This window comes from Mustela erminea, chromosome 11 (assembly GCF_009829155.1).
Source record: "Mustela erminea isolate mMusErm1 chromosome 11, mMusErm1.Pri, whole genome shotgun sequence".
NCBI classification, from domain to species: domain Eukaryota; kingdom Metazoa; phylum Chordata; class Mammalia; order Carnivora; family Mustelidae; genus Mustela; species Mustela erminea.
The window spans coordinates 73085242-73109458 of NC_045624.1; the positions used below are offsets into that span (position 1 = coordinate 73085242).

Below are 24217 nucleotides of genomic sequence, written 5' to 3' on the forward strand. Positions count from 1 at the left end.
AGTCTCATTATAAAAACTCTTTGCCTGAAGGTATCGGGTATCTAACAAGATGTTGAAGAATAATAAGTTTTGGAAGTAGAAAGAAGCCCAACAAGTCAATCTCAGCACCAAAGTTGTTTTTGTTTGTTTGTTTGTTTTTTGAGAATAGGTAGCTGAGAGGTTGAGAAACTCAACAGGATTATTAACAGCCTCAAGAGATTATTTGAACAAAATAGGTAATCCAGAGTATGCCAAGGGAGAGAGCTAGGTAGTCACCCTCCACCAGGCTTTGTGTTGAAATGCCAAAGAACCGACTCTGTGGAAGAAATGTGAATCAGAAATAATCCAAGTCTTGCAGAGAGCGAAAGTCCAGCTTCAAATAAACACAATTATTAAGATAAAATTAAGGAAACCTTGCATTATTTGTGTCTCTGACTACTTGCAAGAGGAAACATAAATTTGTTCTGGAATAAGATAACATCATTTAAGGCCTCAAATTATTTCCATAATGTCTTAACATACCATGCCTGGCACTCAATAAAATAACCAGTCACATGAGGAGATAAAATGACATGAGTGAAAACCAAGGGGGAAAAACTCCTAAAAATAAAAACAGACTCATAGGAGCCTCATGAATTTGTCTTTAGGATTCTTACTTCCCTCAAGGGGATTTGGGACAGATTAGGAAATTTGACAGAAAATTGTAAGCCATGAAAACAAACCAAATTGAAATTCTAAAACTGAATGTACATGGTGACAGAAATGAAAAACTCTGTGGCTAGGGGGTGCCTTGCTGCCTCAGTCAGAAGAGCATGTGATTCTTGATCTCAGGGCTATGAGTTCAAGCCCCATGTTGGGTGTAGAGGTGATTTAAACAAACAAACAAACAAACAAAATAACTAACTAACTAATTAATTTCAAAAAACCTCAAAACTCAATGGAAGGACTTAATAACTAGTTAGACAGAATTGAAGAGAGAACTAGTGAGCGAGGAGATAGGTAAAAGTGATTACCAGAATAAAGTACAGAGAAAAAAAGGAATGTAAGAAGGTTATGAAATCGGAGATACAGTGAAAATATTGGCTGAGTCACTGGAGCCCAGGAAGAAGCAGAGGAGAAAGAAAATGGGACATAAGAAATATTTGAAAAGATGACGACTGAGAATTTTCCAATCTACTGACGAATATCAAACCACAGTTTGAAGAAGCACTACCAACCCCAACAAAGAGAACTATAAGGAATACCACACTTAGCTTAATTTTAGTACAAGTACTGAAAACTGAGACCAAAAGAAAAAAATCATAAAGTAGCCACAGGAACCTCATAAAGCAACAGTTAGAATGAGATTTCCCTTCTGTCATGAGAACAATGGAACATTCTACGAAGTTCTGAAAGAAAATAAACTCCCAACCTAGATTTTTAAATATTAACAATAGAGCCTTCAATAATGAAAATGGTAATCAAGATATTTTCAGACCAAAACTTATAAAAAATTTTTTTTCTTCCTGTAGGCACGCATTACTAGAAGTAACACTGAAGTTTTTTTTTTTTTTTCCGGTGGTGGGAAAATGAAATCAGATGGAACCCATGAGATGCGGGAAAGAATAAAGAGCAACTAAAAAAGGTAAATGCTTATAAATCTAAATTACTGTATAAAAGAATAGTTATAATTCTTGGTGGGCCTAAATATATATAGAATTAAAATATATAATAGCAATGTCAAGACAGGGTTCAATGAAGATAAAAAGTTTTAAGTTTCGGGTGCCTGGGTGGCTCAATGGGTTAAATCCTCTGCCTTCGGCTCAGGTCATTATCCCAGGGTCCTGGAATCGAGCCCCGTATCAGGCTGTCTACTCAGCAGGGAGCCTGCTTCCTCCTCTCTCTCCCCGCCTGCCTCTGCCTACTCTGATCTCTCTCTCTGTCAAATAAATAAATAAAATCTTTAAAAAAAAAGGGTTAAGTTTCATACATTGCACAAGAAGAGGTAAAAGTGCCAACTAATGTTAGATTTTGCAGTAAAAAAAGGCATAACTGCTATAGAGGGGAAAACTGGACTAATGAATAATCTCAGTCTGAAGGAAAGTAATATAATAAAGAAATTTAGAACATAGAACTGGTACGGAAATGGGAGTAAAATGGGAGAAGTTCAAATGTTTTCATAAATACATTACATGTATACAGCCTGAATGCCATAGATTGCCAGACTGGATTAAAAACCAGCAATTATGTGTTGCCCTCAACAGACACACCTAAAAATATGGGAAAACAGAAAAGGTGCAAGTCATAGGTTGAGAAAATATATGTCATACAAATAGTAATCAAAAGAAGAGATAACCTGCTATCAAGCAGGCAAGTCTTTTGAGGAGTTTTAAGTTTGCTGAGGGATGGGCCAAGAACTAGAGGAGGACGTTGGTTCAAACCACTTTATTTGTTTTTTAATACTGTGTCCTGACGGGAGTACTACAGCAGAGACAGGTAAACTGATGACACAGGAAAGATGTGTATAAGCTCTGAGTAGAAAAAGGGATGAGATTTGACGCCACAACAGAGGAGTTGGCCTTAGGGACAGGGACAAGGCTTTAACAAGCAGAGGATAAAGGCACCACGTGTGTGTACGTTGGCAGACAGATTTCTTAGAAGATGAGACAGCTGTCTTCTCTGAGTACATCTATTTCCAAAATAAAAGGTACCAGTGGAATGTAGGAGGAGCGGTTATTATTGGTTGCAGCAGAGGGATGGTGTGATACAGTTTTAACAAGAGGAAAAACAGTCTTCCTATGGAAATATACAAAGGTTATAGGCTCAGAGCAGGGTTGAGAGTTCACATAACATTTATCATGATCCACATCTAGCAGGGTTAGTCAGTGTGACCGCTGTGTGTCTCTTCCAGCCAAGTCCAAGTGTGCTGAGGATGCTGAGTAGGTGAGGAGTTTAATCTGTGCTCTGGTGAAGTGAGGTGAGACGTGTGCATAGTTTCTCTTTAGAAACCCACATTTCCCAGACCTAAGGAGACCCTCACCCCCCCCCCCCCCCCCCCCGTCCTGAGAGGTATTGGTGGCGCGCTACTGAGTGGTCGAAGGGCTGGTTCTGCTGACAAGCACGTCTCGGCAAACCCTATCTGACCAGCTGCTTGTCCACTGAAAGGTGAAGGAGGACTACTTAGCCCTTTTGGTTCTTAGCTGTGGGCCTCGTTGCCGAATTTGAGACAAAAGGAAAGAACCTGCTTTTAACTTCACAATATTGAGACATCTGTCTTCAGAGATGGAGCGAGCAGAGGCACTTAGATCTTGTCTTGTGGGACCAGCTCTAGGGTTCGGAAGGGCAGTCGTCCCCTCTACCTGTGGGTTAGATCAGCGTCCCCTTTATGTTAGCATTATTTTCTTCCTTTACCTGAGAGACTTTGAGTGGGTTTCTGTGCTTTGCAGATAAGTGATCTTCGACAAAAAGATAAATTCCCCTATGTGTATAAATGGGGAGTGGTTTTCAAACTGTGCTCTTGGAACCCAATTTGTCACAGAGGCTCGTGAACCTAATGGAAGAAGAAACAAAAAAGCAGTTTCTGGTCCTACTCTCCGCCTTCAAATCTGACCCCCATTACAGGCTGGACTTTTGTGAGGGATTTTGCTTTAAAAATGTTGTATTAAAGAAGCATCTGGGGGCTCAGTAGTGTTAAGCATCGACTCTTGATTTTGGTTTGGGTCGTGATATCAGGGTCGTGAGATTGAGCCCCACATGGGTCTCTGGGCTGGGCAGGGAGTTGGCTTGGGATTCTCTCTCTCCCTCTCCTCTGCTCCTCTCCTGCTCTCTCTCTCTCTAAAAAAAAAAAAAAAGTTATATTACAAAAAATGAAAATAGAACCTACTCTTCCGACTCTTACACTGTGAAAACCCTTTATTTATCTTTTGTGGTCACAACTTCAGGTTACAAAACAGGGAAGGTCTGAAGTCATTTCCCATGTTATGGGCCAAGGCATCAGTAATCCCTGAGTTTAGCTTCCTGGTTCTCTGACTCTCAGATCTTGCCCAACCAGCCACTCCTTGATCTGGCTGAGGTGCAGGGGAGCCTTGGTTCTGGGAAGATCAACAGCTTCTTCACATTACAATACCGGTACCCGTGTTTGCTTTCCCTCCTCTCTCTTTAGTATTATCCAGAAATAACTAACATTTTGCTGAGGGAGCCTCATTTCAGTGGGGGTCATGCCTCTGAGCAGGGGATTAGCAGCTCAGGTGATCTCACTGGTCTCTTCCAGGTCAATAATTTTACAGCTACATGAACTGGCAACTTGTTCTTGGCACAGTTAAAATGGGCATCCATTAATAGTTCTGGGAATCTCACTACTGAGAAATGTGAGGACCCCCTGACCAGCTGAAGAAGTAGAATTAGCTGAGAAGAAAGGACTGAACTTTAGCCTTGGGTCATGTGTCATGGTCACAAGTCAGTGATTCATTAATTTCTTCCAGTATAGGATTATTTTCTACAAATGGATCAAATAATTTATTACCTCTTCCGAGGGCCTCTTGAAAACACCTGGAAAAATTGGCATGAAGAAAGAGAACTAATTAACCAAGGAAAACTTAACATTAAATCCAAGCTGGAACATTTCTAATACTTGTACTTTGAAGACCAGTTTCAGAAAAGGAGCTACAACTTGTTCATTTTCTTGGAAGAAAATTCCAGAGTTCATGTTACCAATGCAAATCACCCATTTTTGTTATTAATTTATATGTTTAATTTTACAGATCTTGTGTTGGCTTTCCCAGATGTGTGGTCTACGGTCTGAAAATCAGATCAGAATCACACATTTCTTTTTTATGGTCTTAAAACATTATTATTTTTAAAACATTATTATTATTACAATAGTAAAAAGACATCATTTAAATTTTTTTCTTTAATGAAATACTGTAAGATTCCTATAGAGCAAGCAAATGCTTAAAGAAAATAAACTCTAGACAAACTTCATTTTAAGTAAAAAAGGAAGCCCCCCGGGAAGGAAGGCTCTGGGCTCCTGGCCGGCAGCTCTCCTAGGTGCTGTTCCTTGTGCTCCAGTGAGAGACCCTGTGTATCCTCCACAATCACATTAATTGTATTAGTAGTTTCATTAAAAATATCACCTTATCAAAGGACCTGAGAAATGCCTATCTTTTTGTTCCCCATTCTATCTGAAGGACGCTTACTTTTGCTTTATTTTAGATAGTTTTTTGTTTTGTTTTGTTTTGCATCAACCTCACAACTTTCTGACTTTGCCATACTAGGCAGAGATAGTCATTTCCTCCTGAAGGATACCAGTAAGCCTAGAATCCAATGCTGACCTAAAATTTGTCTTTCCTCTGAGACTGTAGGTGGGACTGGTCCTTCCTTCCTTTCTTTCTTTTTTTCTTTCTTTCTTTCTTTTTTTTTTTTTTTTTAAAGATTTTTATTTATGTACTTGACAGACAGAGATCACAAGTAGGCAGAAGGGCAAGCAGAGAGAGAGAGAGGGGGAAGCAGATTCCCTGCTATGCAGAGAACCCGATGTGGGGCTCGATTCCAGGACCCTGAGATCATGACCCGAGCTGAAGGCAGCGGCTTAACCCACTGAGCCACCCAGGCGCCTCTTTCTTTCTTTTAAAAAGGTTTTATTTATTTATTTGACACAGGAGAGAGACAGTGGGAGAGGGAACAAAGCAGGGGGAGTGGGGAGGGAGAAGCAGGCTTCCCGCTGAGCAGAGAGCCAGATGGCTGGATTCCAGGACCTGAAGGTGGATGTTTAATGACTGAGCCACCCAGGTGCCCCGGCACTGCTCATTTCTATCTTGATATATCATCTATCTAGCATTGGGCCTTATATAGGGAGGTGCTCTCTAAATCCATTGCAAGGAGCCCTAGGTCCTACAGGTAAACAAGGAACCATGGAACATTACATCAAAAACTAATGAGGTTGCGTATGGCGATTAACATAATTTTTAAAAATCCGTTGAATAAAAGGAAAATCCAAGCTCATATCAGAATATAATATTTGTTCTTTTTAAGACAACTTTTGTTGTTTTCTTCTAATAACAATACTATCCAATCATTGTAAAAAATTCAGAAAAATCACCCAAGTGTGAATGGTCTTGTTTCCAAAACCCTATGAGTACCAATTGAATCTATATCTTTTTATGCCTTACTTCTAAGGTCTCGTAGACTCCTTTCCTTCTACCATTAGGAATTCCCTAAAGGATACATTCTGTATTTCAAATAGGCCTGTTGTTGTGTATTACCATGGCTAACAGAGACGGGACCCCAGTAACCAAGCCAGAACTCCGCTGCTGTCCTTACAGCGTCATGGAAATGCTGCTTCGGGTTGGAACCCTGTTCCCAAGCTGCAGCCTCCATGATGTCTTGGTGCCAGGAAGGCTGGAACTTGATCTCTCCCTCTAGTCCTGGAGATGTTGCCACTCTGCATCACGCAATGCAGCTGAGAGGGCAGGTACTTGACTGAGGCATCTCAGGGCTGGTTGGTAAGGGCGTGATACGCATCACATGCTTAGTAAAGAAGTACCATTGTTATATCCCCCTGAAGAATCTGCTTTGTAATTTAAGAGCCCTAGATTCCTTCTCTAATGGTGAATTATTTCCCCAGGGCACCATTGTCTGCTCTTTCCAATTATGCTACTTGGAACTCTTCACTATCTCCAGACATAGATCTCTCTCTGTAAATCTGAATCTCAATAGTGTGTAGAGCCCAAATTTATACTCCAAAAGGCTCCTTAGCTCCCCCATGTAATAATGAATTGTCATTCATCCATTCATTCATTTAAGAGAGAAAGTCTCGGGGGGGAAGGTATGGAAAGAAAGAGGGAGAGAGAGAATCTTTTTTTTTTTTTTTTTAAAGATTTTACTTATTTATTTGACAGAGAGAGATCACAAGCAGATGGAGAAGCAGGCAGAGAGAGAGATAGAGGGAAGCAGGCTCCCTGCTGAGCAGAAAGCCCGATGCGGGACTCGATCCCAGGACCCCGAGATCATGACCTGAGCCGAAGGCAGCGGCTTAATCCACTGAGCCACCCAGGCGCCCCAGGAGAGAGAGAATCTTAAGCAGGTTCCACACCAATGAGGGGCTCGATCTCACAACCCTGAGCCAAAGTCGAGAGTTGGACACTTAAGCGACTGAGCCACCCAGGCCTCCCGAAAATTGTCCTTTTATAACAGAATAAAAAAATTTTTAAAAATGAACACTCAATGAATATACTGTTTTTCCTTATTTGTATCATTAGCATTAGCTCTGTTGTTTTAAATCATAATAAATGGTTTACCTATACAAAAGATATGGTCTGTAGTCAGTTTTGTGAATTATAAGAAACCTCTGAAGTATATAGTCTATTGGGTTAGTGAGTCCTGACAACAGACGTCTACTCGCTCTTTGAAGAAATGGTTCAAGGTATGCTTTCACCAATGTATTATTTCCAACTGAGTTGTATGTAACTCATACAGAGAAAAGTGAATTTACTTTTTCTCTTGGATAGCTTGACTTTTATTTTGCCTGGACATATATCTGATTTTATTCTGTTGCTTTACTCGTGTAGACACAATCTGTGTTTTTTGCAATTGGTGTTTTACGAATAACACCCAGTTACAGGAAAAGGAAACCTATCTTTAACAACAATCATAAATAATGGATATACTTGCATGGTAGAACCAGATAATGTATTTTTTCATGCTTCTTTATACCTTTTAATGAGTTGTAAGGATGGGGACTACAAGGCATTTTATTTATAATGCTATACAGTCTGACGAATCAGATGTGATTGTTTTGTTATGCTTAGTTCTACTGAACATAGGGGATGTGCTAAAGATTGCTTTGTTTATTGCTTTGAATCAAATCTACAGAGAACCACACAAACTTCAAACTCATGACTCAGCTGCAAAGATATGTTAAGACCCTCAAGTGGTCATTTTATTAAACGAATACAAATCTGAAACATTTATGGTAAAATATATCAATATTGAACCAAAATGCGTGTAAACAACTGATTCTACAACTGGGAAGACATGTCAGTTCTATTAATTTTGGTGACGTCTTCCCAACCATGTCTAATCTTCAGAATCTTCTTCCTCAAGCATGGCAGGAATAGTATGGCTTTACAAAACAGGACAACAATCGGAAGGAAAACCGCTATCATAAAAGTTGGAGGTGTATACCACACAAATTGTTTTATATCTACCCATTTATTCCAGGCAAAAATCAATGCATGTATCGTGCCCAGCAGAAGGGAAACAGTTCCTAGTTTGCTCTGCAAAAGAAAAAAAAAAATGATCTTGTTGGGATTGGCTGAATAAGAATTTATTCCATCCTACCTCTTCTGTTCTGTTGCTTGGAAATTCCTTCATACATCTGTAATCATTTCCCTATCATATTTCTCAACATTGTCCACTCACATCTTTCCATTTTCCTCACACATTCCCACCTCCCCTTCCTTACTTTGGGTGGTATTTTGCCCCCAGTTTATTTAAGTTGAGAAAATTCACAATCAGTTTTTCAACCTCAGCTAATCAGTAACACCATCTTTCTTTCCTCCATACTTTGTTCATCTGTCTTATGATGTTTAATTTATGGTGCTTTAGGGGTGCCTGGGTGGCTCAGTGGGTTAAAGCCTCTGCCTTTGGCTCAGGTCTTGATCTCAGGGTCCTGGGATCGAGCCCCGCATCGGGCTCTCTGCTCGGCGGGGAGCCTGCTTCCTCCTCTCTCTGCCTGCCTCTCTGTCTACTTGTGATTTCTGTCTGTCAAATAAATAAATAAAATCTTCAAAAAAAAAATTTATGGTGCTTTGTCTCTTGAGCATTTGCCTTCATTCTGCCTATCAAGAGACATCTAAAATCGGGGACTTTTACTCATCATAGATCCCCTGCAGAATAAACACAATGATTTGTGCATTTTAGGTGCTCAGTAAATATTAGCAGGTTGACGATTAGTGCAAACATCAATCTGATGTCAGTGATCTTTATCAATTATGAAAGCAACCAAAGTAAGTGACTCTGATTTTGGTACATGAATGCTAAGGTGAATGAGCTTGGCCTATGTTAAAAATCAAACATCCTGATAAGGTGGGAAAACGCCAACAGCTATTTCCACTCTTGAAACAACACACAGAGATAGGAAGATGTGAAGAACAATTTCAACTTGTATTGGGATGATACAAGTTGGCATTGTCCAGAAAAAGTTGCTCAAAAATAGCTGTTCCCCTATGTAATTTTATAGCATTCTGACAATAGCTCTTCTAGGTAAGTTTTGACTTCTATTCGCTTTACTGGAAATGGTCATTAGTCTGCCAGAATGAATCCAACTCACAATTATTCAGCAGTAAGCACTCTTAAGCCCCAATGAATACAACCAAACAGCTAAGTTTACATTTTCGAATATCAGTCTCCAAGGTAAATCACAGAACAACTAGTTCTCAGATTGTAAAGGGAAAGTTTCTAGGTTATTAATTGAAAAATCCACATGCTTGGTTGAATATTCCTCTTACCAAATGTGTCCTGTATACTTACTATGGACTAGGTCTTGTGTACATAGCAGCATGGCTGGGTGGTCAAGATGCAGTGCCTGAATTCCTAATTAAATCTAAAAAGTGGTGCTCAGGGGTGCCTGGATGGCTCAGTGGGTTAAGCCTCTGCCTTCAGCTCAGGTCATGATCTCCCAGGGTCCTGGGATCGAGCTCCACATCAGGCTCTCTGCTAGGCAGGGAGCCTGCTTCCCCCCTTCTCTCTCTGCCTGCCTTTCTACTTACTTGTGATCTCTGCCTGTCAAATAAATAAATAAAATCTTTAAAAAAAAGTGGTACTCAGCATACATGTGACAGGCAGAGCAAACGTACAAAGAAAGTTATTTAATGAGGAACAGAGAACTCGGCTATCCAGCTAAACCTACACAATCAGCAAGTACTGTGCTTGGAAAATGTGGCACCATTTCCAAGCTCTATTGTAATAATTCAGATGGAGACAGGTTTTCCTGCTTAATCAGATGTCCTGATAAAGAGCCTGTAGGAGGACATGTATAGACGTGTAGAAGGGATAGTGCAGAAATGTCTGACTGTGTGGGAACTTCCAAAAATGTCCACCCGTAAAAGCTAAGGCTATGTGCTTTAAAAAATCTCAGCAGTGCTTATGGTGAAATTAAATTTAGTCCTCTGCCTCCTGCTGTTCTTAGGCTGTAATCTACCATGAGAAGATGAACCTCAGTAAATCTGAGATAATTTTGAATCCCAAGAATACTGAGAAGTCAGTAGGCTACATAAAATACAAGTTGGAAAAAGCAGTCTTTAAAATTAAATATTAGAAAAACTTTGGTAGTCAAAACTCCAAATTTCAAGAAGAGTTGCTTTTTTAAAGGGAGTATACAGCTGTGTAACGTAAAAGGCATTAAGTAAAATCAGAGGGCAGGCAGAAGAATATGTTTATTTGGGAACGAATAAACCATGACTATTAAATTCCTAAAGTATCACCCATGTTGTTATTAGGTGGCTAGAAAATTGTCTAACAACATTCAAATGTTAGAAATTGTGGGAGATGGAGAAGCCGGCTCTCTGCTGAGCAAGGAGCCCAATGCGGGGCTCCATCCTAAGGATCCTGGGATCATGACCTGAGCCGAAGGCAGCTGCTTAACGGACTGAGCCACCCGGGTGCCCCCAAATGTTAGATATATTTTTCTTTGAGTAATGCTTTTTATTTATGTCTGGAAAACACTTCTACTTAGAAGTGATAGGGAAAAATTATTGGAGAGCACATTATTGTTTGGAACAAGTGTGGGATCTTTGCAACCGGAAAACCATTTGTTATTTTTTATGGGGCAAAGTCAATATACTTGATGATATTATAAGCGCAGAAAAGGTTGGCCTTTTTGAGGGACCAGAGTTATTTGATATATAATTTACCTGAATATAGTGAAATTCTCTCCACGTCAAAGAGTCGCTCACAGATGGAACAGAGGTCACAGCTAATAGAGCCAATATTGCAAGTGCCACAATTCCCAGAGACACATAAATTTCCATTCTCCACACATCATGCTCAATCCAGGCATCTTCTTTATTTTTTTGGACCTACCAGAGGGTGAAAAGGGGAGAGAAGGAATGCAAACAATATTTGTTCCCGGCAGATCAGTCTCCTCCTACGTTCCCTCTGTCTACGATGGAGGGCCTGATAACTAGGAGCCTCCGCAAATTTGTGGCTTTGTTTGTGCATTCTTCTGTGAGAAATGAGTTGGAGCTATCAATCTCTTTCCTGGAAAAAAAAATATATATGTAGAATAATATATATATAAAATATATATAAATTATATATATAACTTGTTTACTAATTTATATCATAGTTACTTGATGTTAGGATTGTAATGTGCATGCTTGTGTGGTAGATAAGAACAATGAACATTAAAAAGTCATCTCATGAGGGGGAAGAAGGTTGCTGTGTAGCCCTGTCCAGGAACAAAATATGTGTTTAAGTTGTTAAAGTTATAGTTTACTATTTTCAACTTAAAAAAAAAATTCTTCCTTGTGAAATTATATACAACCAAGCTCCAAAGGAGAATTATGCAGATTACCTTCCCGACACAGAGTTTCAAAAGAGGTTTGGGGTATTGATATTAAAATAAGAAAGCCTTAATTTGTTGGAAGATTTAGACTTTTTAGTTCAGTGATGTAGGCAGTATGGTCATCCTACCTGTTGATATGCCCAGTTGAGCAACTTGTATCTGTAGGATCGCCTCATTGGATAGGATAAACTATAAATTGCATGCAGCACAGCAAAAAAGAAACTGAGAAGCCCCAGTTGTTTTCTTGTTAACATCCATCTATCCAACCAACGTGGAAATTTCTTATATTTGGTTCCATTACGAAGCTGTACCATGGCTGCTATGACCCCGGGCAAATAGACCAGTGCCAGGAGGGTGATGGACACCATTGGCAAGACTTTGTTGATGACCAGGATTGGGATTTTATAAAAACACTGTTGGTGGGAAGTTACAAAAGGGTGAATTACTTCCCTCAGAAGAGTGTACAGAAAAGTCAGAGATGACACGATAGCAGTGATTTTAACTGGCCAGCGCCACATTGGAAAGAGTTCTTGTTTGTGCTGAAGCTCGGCGGGGCAATCAAATCCATCAAAGTGGGTTGTTGGGTGCATGTGAGAAAACACAGTTCTTTTCAGCATGCTGGTCTCCCCCGAGTCCTTATCCTACAAAGCAAAGAAAATCAACACCTTAGACAAATAATGGGATTTCTCTTCAACGCATTACCTACTCTGTTTATGGTGCTTACCAGTAAAAAAGGGCATTCAGAACCTTGTTTTTGGATACTGGTTAGCTGAAGTCACCGTCTATGTAGCACTGATTGAATATGGATTTAGCTATGTTGGGATTCTCCATTAATTTCTGTTATTTGATTTTCTTTTAGACAGAGGAATACACGCTTTTTTCTAAAGACAGAAGATTATCTATTAAAGCTGAGACCATTGTGTTTCTACCTTGAGGCATGAAACAACAGAATAATGTAAGTGGGAAACTAAAATTGAAAACGTAAAAAAAAATCCAGTAATCTTTGGCAAAAATAATAAAACTTGTATTTGTAATGGTTGAATTTGTTTTATAATATTCTTATTGGTAACTGGGCAACTCTCCACAAAGAACTGAAGAGCGAATTCTTCATTAATTCAAGTACGAAGGGTCAGGAATAATATACTCAATACAATTATAAAAATATATAATTTCTATCATGCTGTAATTTGATTTTGTATTTCTAAAATATCTCATTTGTGTAAGTAATGATTGACAAACACTCTATCAGAAGGTACAAAAGTTATATACATAGTTAAATCCCATAGAGATGATCTATTTCCCAAGAACATTATACTTCTTTACCCAGTTGCATTTCTGAGCAGTTAGCAATTCAAAAAAGGTTACATTGAATATTTTGTCATTTCCCTAGCTGACTGATATACCAGAAAATTAAAAAAAAAAAAACCCTCTTAATAAGAACTTAGGATGTTTCATAGTCTGATGATTTAATGATTTACTTTTTCACCAACTACCTTTTTAAAAAATAATTTAAAAACATTTTTTAATAAACATATAATGTATTATTAGCCCCAGGCATACATGTCTGTGAATTGCCAGATTTACACACTTCACAGCACTCACCATATCACATACCCTCCCCAATGTCCATAACCCAACCTCCCTCTCCCTACCCCCTTCCCCCCTGCCACACTGTTTTGTGACATTAAGAGTCTCTTATGGTTTGTCTCCTTCCCGATCCCATCTTGTTTCATTTATTCTTTTCCTAACCCCCAAGCACCCCATGTTGCATCTCCGCCTCCTCACATCAGGGAGAACATATGATAGTTGTCTTTCTCTGATTGACTTATTTCGCTAAGCATAATAACCTCTAGTTCCATCCATGTCCTCACAAATGGCAAGATTTCATTTCTTTTAATGGCTGCATAGTATTCCATTGTATATATACCACTTCTTTATCCATTCATCTATTGATGGACATCTAGGTTCTTTCCATAGTTTGGCTATTGTGGACATTGCTGCTATAAACATTCGGGTGCATGTGCCCCTTCGGATCACTACATTTGTATCTTTAGGGTAAATACCCAGTAGTGCAATTGCTGGGACATAGGGCAGTTCTATTTCCAACTTTTTGAGGAACCTCCATGCTGTTTTCCCAAGTGGTTGCACCAGCTTGCATTCCCACCAAGAGTGTAGGAGGGCTCCTCTTTCTCCACATCCTCACCAGCATCTGTCATTTCCTTGCTTGTTAATTGTAGCCATTCTAATTGGTGTGAGCTGGTATCTCACAGTGGTTTTGATTTGTATTTCCCTGATGCTCAGTGATTTCAACAACTATCTTATTCTTCATTTCTTACAGCTCTCTATGTAAAAACTCTAACATTTTAAAGTTTAATGTGATATATTATATTGTTGATTTCCTCATTTTATGCAGAGTAACCTTAACTCACATAGTTCTTTATAATTTTTAGTGTTCAAAAGTCGCCTCTTGCCCTTTGACTTTTACTTTCAGTGATAAATCACTGTTACATCTTTTTCCAGTTGCTCCATTTAGAAGGGAGTTGAGCATGATACAGCTTCTGTCATCTCTACATGTTGAAACAATCTAAGTACAATCAACTGAGATCAATTTTCTGGTTAATGATGAAAAATTATGGAAAAGCAATTATGATGGTTAACTTGAAAAATGAAAATGTTTTTATTTTATGCACAATTATTTTAAAGAATATGTACGTATAATATCTTCTTATTCCTTTAAAAATAATTCAGAAAAATAATTTTAAAAAGTGATGTTATATAAAATTATTGTATAGACTATCTTTCCTATTAAAATAACTAAGATAAAATACTTTCAGTAAGAACTGCAGTTGATATCATTTAGAAAGGCAAAAAGAGTTTGGAACCAAACATTTCTACCAATTTTTCAGTCAAATTATATAAGTAAGAAACATTTAATCTCCTGGTGGCATAAAAGTGGGACAAATGATTCTTATTCCAAAACTGAATTTATTTGTTTAAATGGTGAATCATCAATTAACTTGATGATCTCTTGTTAAGCTGCCATATTGCCTATGGAAAAAATGTATGCTTACATTGTTATATGGGCACTGATGATTCTCTTAAGAAACTTAGACCACAGAGTGTTAGAGGGAATTGGAAGGGCCTTGGAGCTGATCTGGTCCACTCTCTCATTTTATAGATAGACCAAGACCTGGAATTTTCAGTGACTTATTCGAGGTTATTCAGCCAAGTCCATGACCATCGTCAAGGTACAATTTCTCTTATCTACCACCCTGAACCTTTCTTTGCCCATAGCGATATCAGTGATAGGAATCAGAGTGAAGATACCTGTCGACTAGGGTGAAAAATCATTGTTTCAACCCTAGGAGATACAGGACAGCACTGAAATTCTGTTTCTAGATTTCAATGAAGTATTATTAACATATTACCAAATAATCATCTTCTTCTGGATTTCTCCTAGGCTTCATTGTCCAAAGTTCTTGGTTTGTAATGTCTTGTCTGCTCTCCATTAGTTCTGTAAAATAGGATAGCGTCAGCCACCGAAGAAAATAAACATCATTATCTTCCTCATGTCTGTACTATTTAAGACATTAATGTTTGATAGGGCAATAGAAGAATTTACTCACACAAGGACTAGAGTGGCCTACAAAGTGCAATTAAAATAGTGACTGATTTACCATTTAACCTCACATAATCTGTCAGAATCTCAAACCAGTGTCCTTGTGTCAATAACAGCTTTGTTTTGTCCAGCTATTGGTGCAATGAATGACAAACATGTCTATAGGGAATTCAAAGGGTCAGATGTTACCTTTTATAAGTTAACTCCAGGTGCCATTTAGAGGAAAGCCAGCTCTGCTCAAAGGTAAAATAGAATTAGGAAAGTTTTTTTTTTTGAGCGGAGTTAGCTGATATAAGATCATACTTTAGGAAGTTATATTTGATAGACTTTTGGGGTTGATACCGTAATCTGAAATGCTAATTAAATGATTTTATGGGGAAGTGCATTCTGAGGTTCAGACAATAAACAGAATAGACACTCTCGGTAAAGTGAACCCTGATAGTGGCACAAAGGACCAAAAGGCTGTATATTCAGAGTGTCATTTTCTCATCAGAGTAACAGGCTGGTTTTTGTTGATAAGCAAGAATTTTTAGTATATTTCCAATGGAATTATTGAGTTGTGTTCAGTCACTGATATGCCTATTCTCCTGGTCAAAGCTGTGGAAATTAGTTTTGTCAAATTTACTACCTGACAAAGGAATTTTTGCCTTAACAACCTTCACAGATCCTCCTCAGGATGGAGCATTGGTGTAGCATTTTTTTTTTAAAGGAAGGGAACACATGATATCATAATACTATTTGTTGTTTTTATTAGTTCTAAATTTATTTCTAGAGGAATACCTCGTCAATTTTCACTTTATGAAATTCAATGAGAAAAACACATTAGATATATAACAACTTGATTATGAGAAACATGTGTTTCTTAATTTCAGAACACCTGTAACACTTTACTAAGTGGAGAGTTGTTTCCAGGAGTGGCTTCAAATACTTAAAACATTCTCTAAATTTAAAGGCTTGATTTTCTCAAAAAATAAAGAGAAGCCATCTTTCTGTCATGCCAATCATTTACCTTTGTTCAAGCGCTCTGAGGACATTTGCTATATATTATGTATTTTGACATTTTGCAACATTCATGCTGAGGATATTTGTATTGGTCTGCCCATATTCCCCCATACTTTTTTTTTTTTTTTTAAGATTTTATTTATTTATTTGACAGAGAGTGAGATCACAAATAGGCAGAGAGGCAGGCAGAGAGAGAGGAGGAAGCAGGCTCCCTGCTGAGCAGAAAGCCCAATGCGGGGCTCCATCCCAGGACCCTGAGATCATGACCTGAGCTGAAGGCAGAGGCTTAACCCACTGAGCCACCCAGGCGCCCCTCCCCCCTACTTTTTAATGATCTTAAACATTTCCTCCATTTGGAGAAAGGGCCCTCCTTTGGCATATGACTCAGTCTTGGCTAATCAGAATTCTCTGTTCCCTTGATGGCACTGACTGGCTTAGGGATGGCATAACCCTCATTGAACCAATTAGAGTCTTTCTCTAATATTTATATAGAGGAGTGGAAGATAAAGAGATGTCTAACTCTTTGTTAAGTTGGTATGATAGAAGCCTACTGTGCTTTCTTCTACATGCTCTAAGGAGGAAGATATCTTCAAGAGAACAAAAACAAGCCACCACACTAAAGTACAAGCAAGAGATGGGGAAAGACATAGAAGAGTGCTGGTGGTAATATTTTAAGTATTTACAGTTCCTGAGACCAGATCATGAAATTTTCAGTTACACAAGTGAATGTACATTCCCCTTTTTTGCTTGAGTTTGATTTTTGTATCTATCATTGGCATGCAAAAGAGCTCTGAGTAAAGCAAATGCCAATCATCAGGTATTTATGGAGCTCAACTCGATGACAGACACAGAGGAGGAAAGAGAAATGAGACTATGTGTCTGTTCTGGAGAAGCTTACACTCTATTTCCTTAATAAGTATAATTCCAAATCATTTAGTGATTTAACCAACATTATAAATACAGTAATCTGGGAGGTATGTATGTGTCTAGGAATAGGAATAGAAGGCTTTTTTCCCCCTAAGATTTTATTTATTTGACAGAGAGAGAGAAAGAGCGTGGTGCATGTACCAGCAGGGGGAGGAGCACAGGGAGAGGGAGAAGCAGGCTCCTTGCTGAGCAGGGAGCCTGACGAGAGGCTTCATCCCAGGACTCTGGGATCATGACCTGAGCCAGAGGCAGACACTTAATCAACTGAGCCCCCCAAGGGGCCCCAGGAATAGAAATTTTATTTACTGCAACCAAACAAGAAATAATTCTCTATGTTTAGATGGTTTCACTCTGAGTTGTAGCATGGCAAAGATGCTAACATGCAAATCTACACTTATTCAATATTAACTCATTAACTGTATTGTGAACAACAGTATCACACAGTGAGAATACGAAGTTAAATGGGATGGAGCCTCTGCTCTCACAAACTCAAAGTCTAGGGGAAAAGGCAGAAATTTCAACAACTAACTGTGTGGTAGTGCAATGGATTCTAAAGAAAAAGTTTTATAGGCAGACTGTGGCATGGAAAGGGTAAGGGTTCTCTTGTAGACCTGGTCCTGGGGCCTCAAGTAAGTTGGCAGTGTTTGCTGATTGAGGGCCACTTTGTACAGAAACTGGGTGAAAAGGCTAAGAGGCCTTGGAGAAGTATCCACCCATTCATCTGCGTGGTAGGGAGACCATGCTAGAGAGCAAGGACATGGAAGAACCCAGAGCAGTGAGAGAGCCTGTTGGCTCTGTGGTCCGCAGTCCAATTTGTGCCAGAAGGTGAGAAAATAAAATATCCGTCAAATTAAATATGTTGGTTTCCATCAGACATTAACCAAATATATAATTTAAATTCCACAGTAACATCTTTTCATGAAAAAAAAAAAAGAAAGAAAGAAACAACACAGTGTTCAGATTTTAGGAACTCCAGATTTGACCCAAAGTTCTCTAACTCTCATCCCTTTAAAAAAAGCAAAACATATTTCTGATGTGACTGTTCCGTTTTGTTGAATGAGGATGGCTGACCTGCTGTTCCTGCTAAATATTGACACGGCCCAAGTGACTCATATTTTTGTCAAAGAGTTTCGAATATGAAGAAACTCAATGACCGGAGCACAATATGGATTGCACTGCATTTCCAAACCTTCTACATTTCAAAGTGTATACTCGCTTCCCCACATTTAACTATGTATAGGTTAAGATGTTTTTCTTCACTGGGCTGGTTTTTTTTTGTTTGTTTGTTTTGTTTTGTTTTGTTTTTAAAGCATTGCTTAATATCTGTGTTAAATCTAAGTAATTGTCAGGATGTCGTGGGGATTTTTTTTTTTTTAAAAGACCAATTTTTTTTTTTTTATTTCCAGCATAACAGTATACATTATTTTTGCACCACACCCCGTGCTCCATGCAATCCGTGCCCTCTATAATACCCACCACCTGGTACCCCAACCTCCCACCCCCCGTCCCTTCAAAACCCTCAGATTGTTTTTCAGAGTCCATAGTCTCTCATGGTTCACCTCCCCTTCCAATTTCCCCCAACTCCCTTCTCCACTCTAAGTCCCCATGTCCTCCATGCTATTTGTTATGCTCCACAAATAAGTGAAACCATATGATAATTGACTCTCTCTGCTTGACTTATTTCACTCAGCATAATCTCTTCCAGTCCCGTCCATGTTGCTACAAAAGTTGGGTATTCATCCTTTCTGATGGAGGCATAATACTCTATCCCCAGGGGTACAGGTCTGTGAATCACCAGGTTTACACACTTCACAGCACTCACCAAAGCACAAGACCAAGAAATTTAGAAGTGTTTGTAAATTTTGTGTCTACAAACCCATGACATATACGAAGCCTTCCTTGATCGCCTGTTTGGAGAGAACTTGAACCCCAAACCCGAGCCTGAAAGAGCAGGACTAACGTTCCCAGAACTTCAAACGAAAACTCCCTGTTACTAGGAAACCCGAAGGCAAGTCACACGATTTTAAGCACTGTGTACCAATCATTCCTCAATGCTATGCAAACTCGCTGCGATTGTTGCCAAGTTGGAAAAACCTGCCGGCAGAATCCAACCGAAAGGCAAACTTAACAACCCATCCTATCCGCCGGGCCCCCAGCGAAAAGACTTCCTTAGGAGTCCCTGGCTCCCAGCCCCTGGACCGGCCACAACGGAGCAGTGTGCTTGGGCCGAGAACTGGGCTGGAGGGCAGCGCGCGCTGGAGCCGCGCATAAGGGGCGAATTGAGCTGCTCTCGCCTCGGAACGCCGCCGCCCCGGGACTGGGGAGGCTTGCAAGCCGCTACACCCCTCCCGCGGCTGCGAGCCCGCGCCCGCTCTCGCAGGGGCACACCGAGGCGGGGAGCAAGCAGCGAGCCGGGACGATTCAAGGGACTCACCCGCTCCTCGACGCGACCAGACGGTAAGTTGCGGCACAGCTTCTGCGAAGACGCGCCAGCCCCACGCGGCGTCCGAGCCCCGGAGCGCGGAGCCTGCTCCCCCGCGGCAGACCCCGCCTCTTGGTCAAGGCCTGTCCAGCGCCACCTGCAGGTGCCGGGCGTCCTCAGGGCTCCTGCCTCAGAGGGGCAGCCCTCGGGGCGTCCCAGCGGCCAAACCGAGCGTTTCCCCACATTGCAAGCAGGCCGTTCCAGGTGTTCTTTCGGATGGCCCTGTCTCCCCCTGAGGCCTGCTCCTCCCGCTTTCGCTAATCTCCCCAGGAACGAACGTTCGTGCCATTCCTCGGAGCGGTGGTTCTCAAACTTGAACGTGTACCACCTGTGGGCCTTATTAAACTAACGGATTGGTGGCCTTCCCCCTCACGGTTTCCTGATCCTCAAGTCTGGGCCTGAGATTCTGCATTTCTTTCTTTCTTTTTTTTTTTTTTTTTAAAAAAAGATTATTTATTTATTTATTTGACAGAGAGAGATCACAAGCAGGCAGAGAGGCAGGCAGAAAGAGAGGAGGAAGCAGGCTCCCTGCTGAGCAGAGAGCCCGATGCGGGCCTCAATCCCAGGACCCTGAGATCATGACCTGAGCCGGAGGCAGCAGCTTAACCCACTGAGCCACCCAGGCGCCCGAGATTCTGCATTTCTAGCAAGTTCCCGGTGATGCTGGAGCACCCTCAGATCACACTTTGAGACGGACTGCTTTAGAGCTTCGCCAGCCCGCTTTAAACTTAGCAATAACTCTATGAAGTGACTGCTGTTTACAGTTGAGGAATCCGAATGTGAAGATCTGAGAGTGACTTGCCCCCTGAATGGTACAAATCTTGTACCCTAAACCGCATGAACCCTGTCCCCTGGCTGAATAGGCCCTTAAGCCCCACGTTGCCTTTGCCTCTTCCTTGCCTCTGATATACTAAAGCCAGCTTCCCGTACCCTAGCCCATTACGCACTCCAACCTGAAAATAAAGCTACTGTCGCTATTTCAGAGTTTTTTTTGGGGGGGGGTGTCTTTAAAGTATAAGGGGTACGGAGAAAGAGAACGTCTGCGCGGGTGCGGGTGGGGGTGGGGAAGTGGGGTGGGGTGGGTGTTACTCCTCGGAGTTGGAACCAGCCTCAGGGTAGAGTGTCTGAGACCTGAATTGCAAGAGGGTTTTGCAACATCCTCAGAGCTAATCTGATTAGAAAAACAAAGGAAAGTGCTCGCTCAACCGCAATTTCTGTGATTGTTCTTTAATCAAAGCTAAGGCAACTAGGGACTGTTCATGTTTCAACATGTATTTTTTGGTGTAGTCATTGACTTTGCGCAGGGTCGCATATAGCCTTTTGAAGATTAACTTACCATGGCCTGACGCCTTGTGGTAGAAACAGAATCTTACACTTTTTAATTCTAGTGAAACTAGAAAATAATCATTTAAAAAAGTTTTAGGGAGTCTGCTTCTCCCTCTCATTCTCCCTCTGTGCTTCCCCCCCCAAATAAATAACTGAATAAAATCTTTAAAAAAAAGTTTTAGAAAAAATAGTCTGTGTTTATAGCACAAACCACAAAGAATTAAGAGAGATTTTTAAATGAGTCTAAGCATTGTTGAATTTTTAAAATGACCTTGGGTCTTAAAGGATCGAACAAAGCAATATGCTTTCATATTTTAAGCTTTCGTAGAACAAAGGACATTTTCTTTTTCATAATCTATTTGGCTCATGAAGAGCGCAAGGTCATGATTATATTAATGTAAGTTGGTTAATTTTAGCCAACTCCAATTAAGACTGTTTTTCTTCTTCTAATTAATATTTAAAATCAAGGCCCAGATATTTTGTTTTATAATTAAACTAAGAATTTTATTTCTTCATTTCTTCTGAAAATTTTTTTGTTCGGTATTTTAGTGTGGTGAATAAAGTATGTTTCTAAGTAAAAAGATTGAAAATATGAGGCTGTTTACAAATTAGTTTGTAGATATTTTAAAGGCAGCATAATATTGGATTAAAAACTGTGGTATTAAAGAACTTTTATTAAGTTGTCAGGAGTTAATATTACAGATGAAATTTCTGCAATTTTGCATGCAGATGGCCAAAATGACCTGTGCTTTGGATATGACCAGATTTTTTTCTTTTTTCTTTTTTCCTTTCCTTTCCTTTTTTTTTCCTTCTCTTCTTCTTCTTCTTCTTTTTTTTTTTTTTTTAGAAACACAAAGCCAAAACATCTAAAAATGTTCTGAGTCAGCTTTTCAAAACCAGTATGATTTGTGGAAAACAGTGTTAGACTATTACACATTTTGAAAACCAGATTGCTGGTTTTGTCATGACTCATAGGAACTACAGGATTTTAAAAGAGGAATTCAACAGTGAGCTACAAACAGATTTGGGTCATTCAGAGTATTTTGTAACAAACTTAAAGTATAGTGAGAGAGCATATTAACAAAACAGTTCTTCAGTGTTATTTGGGATCAAATTCTGAACTAGTGATTTCACATGAACACAGCACAGGGGAAATATAATAATTTAGAATCTATGAATACCTCTCCCTGACCAATAAGCAACCTAATCTTAGAACTCGATGGGACTGCCATTTAAGAAGAATGGGAGTATGATGGTGTAAAACATAAGATAAAAATGATCATACCATGAAAAAATAATCACAATGAGCAATACATAGCAAATTATAAGTTGATGACAGGAACTTTAGTTTATCTCCTTGGGAAATCAAACTAACTCCTAAGGGCACAGTAATTCAAATTATGATCAACATAATTGCGAGTCTACTTCTTACCCTGTAAGAATAGCCAGGTCTATTTTATTATTTTATTTTTTTTTTTTAAAGATTTTATTATTTATTTGACAGAGAGAGACACGGTGAGAGAGGGAACACAAGCAGGGGGAGTGGGAGAGGGAGGAACAGGCTTCCCACTGAGCAGGGAACCCAATGTGGGCTCCGTCCCAGGACCCTGGGATCATGACCTGAGCTGAAGGCAGTTGCTTAATGACTGAGCCACTCAAGGGCCCCAGTCAGGTTTATTTTAAGATGAGGAAAAAATTATACCCAAAGTTCATGGAGAAATATTTTGTCAAAATGATCATTTTAGTGCAGACACGATAAAGCTGAACTGGCCTAGTTTTCTGATTCTGTGAGCTTCATATGATAAATTCTCTTCACTCACTCAAGATCACCTGGTACTGATCAGAGTATGGTATGTGGTCAGTTTATCCCCAATTCTGTAAATTAAAGTAGTTGGGTGTAGAGAGAAGACCTAACCTTGGGGTGGGAGGTTTAAAAAATTCTTCCATGTGTTTCCCCCAATGCAATTTATTGCTCATTCACCAACACTGTTAACAGTCAACATCCATTCTAGATATGTTTTAAGAATAGGTGGTTTATTTTGATACAGATCCATCTCTGCCCAAATACTGCTTAATGATGCTCAAAAGTCCATGATAAAATATATTATATTGTCTTTATCTCTGTTGTAATTCATCAAAGGGCTAAAGTCCCTGGAAATGGTACCATGCTAAACCTTACAAGTTATTCACATCCTACTAAAATAAATACTTAAGCACTTTTTTGAAAATATATTCTAGCATAGGGGGCGATATACCAGGATATTGAAGACTTACACTTCAGAGGTTGTAAAGGGGTGTATCTTTGAAGAAAAAGGAGCACTGGAACCAGGAGGATGGATTTCACCACTTTCCTAATATTACTTAAACTAGGCAGTTCCTCTTTTTATCACATATGCATATCAAACATTTCATGATAGTGAAATAAATCTCTTGTTTAAACCACTCTATTTTGGTCCTCTCTGTTATGGTAGCTAAGCCCATACCCTAACTTGTTTGATATATCATAACACTTTTTAGAGTCTGTCTGTATTGAAGATTTTTATATGTGTTTCTGTTACCCTCATTAAATTGGGGGTTTTAAGAGAGCTGAGACCTTGCCTTTTAAAAAATTAATTAATCAACTAACTTTTTATTTTTTAAGTAGGTTCCATGCTAAGCATGGAGCCCAACATGGGGCTTGAACTCACAACCCTGAGATCAAACCCTGAGCTGAGATCAGGAGTCAGATGCTTAACTGACTAAGCCACCCAGGTGCTCCTGAGGCCTTACCATTTTTAATGCTTATATCTCTTGTAACTTAGAGATTGATGGAATAGAGTCTTTGTAAATGTTTGTGGAATGTGATTTTAGCCCTTGGTCTCAAGAGAGTTGTATCGGGCACATAAATATGGAGTTCATGAATGTTTGGACATCATTTAGACCCAAACTGTGGGCACATATCCACTGTTATTTATTTCATACAGAACACACTCTTACCCACCTTCCTTAGTGTGTTTATCTTTCTTGTTTTCTGCTACAGGAGCATGTAGGTTCAGAGTTGCCATTGTCACAGGAATTACAGACCTTATGCGTCTTGGGTGGTAGGAGATGGGGGAGTAAGAGTGTTAGGTAGGGAGAGCTGCTTCAACAGAGAGCTAAGAAGGCTAATTGGGAGAATTGGACCCAAAATTTCTGGTAACAGACTCTGCTTTGTAAAGTCCTCGGCATAGAGAACCATGCCTACCAATTCCTGGATCTGAGCTTCCAGAAGAGAGGATACCATCAGTTATGAAATGCCTAGTCTTTCCCAGAACTGTGTTTGGTTGTCTCAGTATCCCTACTATATTGTTATTATCCTCCT

The 24217-nt window shown here is 39.7% G+C and overlaps 2 protein-coding genes and 1 long non-coding RNA gene across 3 annotated transcripts; 2 read left to right on the top strand and 1 right to left on the bottom strand.

Annotated features, from left to right (window-relative positions):
- Positions 1-1355: 1355 nt before the first annotated feature.
- On the top strand, positions 1356-16905 carry LOC116569044. Its single transcript, XR_004276828.1, has 4 exons — positions 1356-1603; positions 12381-12476; positions 14700-14769; positions 16719-16905. It is a non-coding gene; the product is annotated as an uncharacterized LOC116569044 (long non-coding RNA).
- STEAP1 (STEAP family member 1) lies at positions 7869-19587 on the bottom strand. Its single transcript, XM_032304992.1, has 5 exons — positions 19504-19587; positions 14950-15035; positions 11650-12162; positions 10869-11033; positions 7869-8231 (listed from the first exon to the last, which is right to left on the bottom strand). Exons 2-5 carry the CDS (start codon positions 15028-15030, stop codon positions 7974-7976), a joined length of 1017 nt encoding a protein of 338 aa, XP_032160883.1. The 5' UTR covers positions 15031-15035; positions 19504-19587; the 3' UTR covers positions 7869-7973.
- LOC116569042 lies at positions 18933-20500 on the top strand. Its single transcript, XM_032304993.1, has 2 exons — positions 18933-19954; positions 20184-20500. Exon 1 carries the CDS (start codon positions 19121-19123, stop codon positions 19898-19900), a length of 780 nt encoding a protein of 259 aa, XP_032160884.1. The 5' UTR covers positions 18933-19120; the 3' UTR covers positions 19901-19954; positions 20184-20500.
- The last annotated feature ends 3717 nt before the right edge of the window (positions 20501-24217 follow it).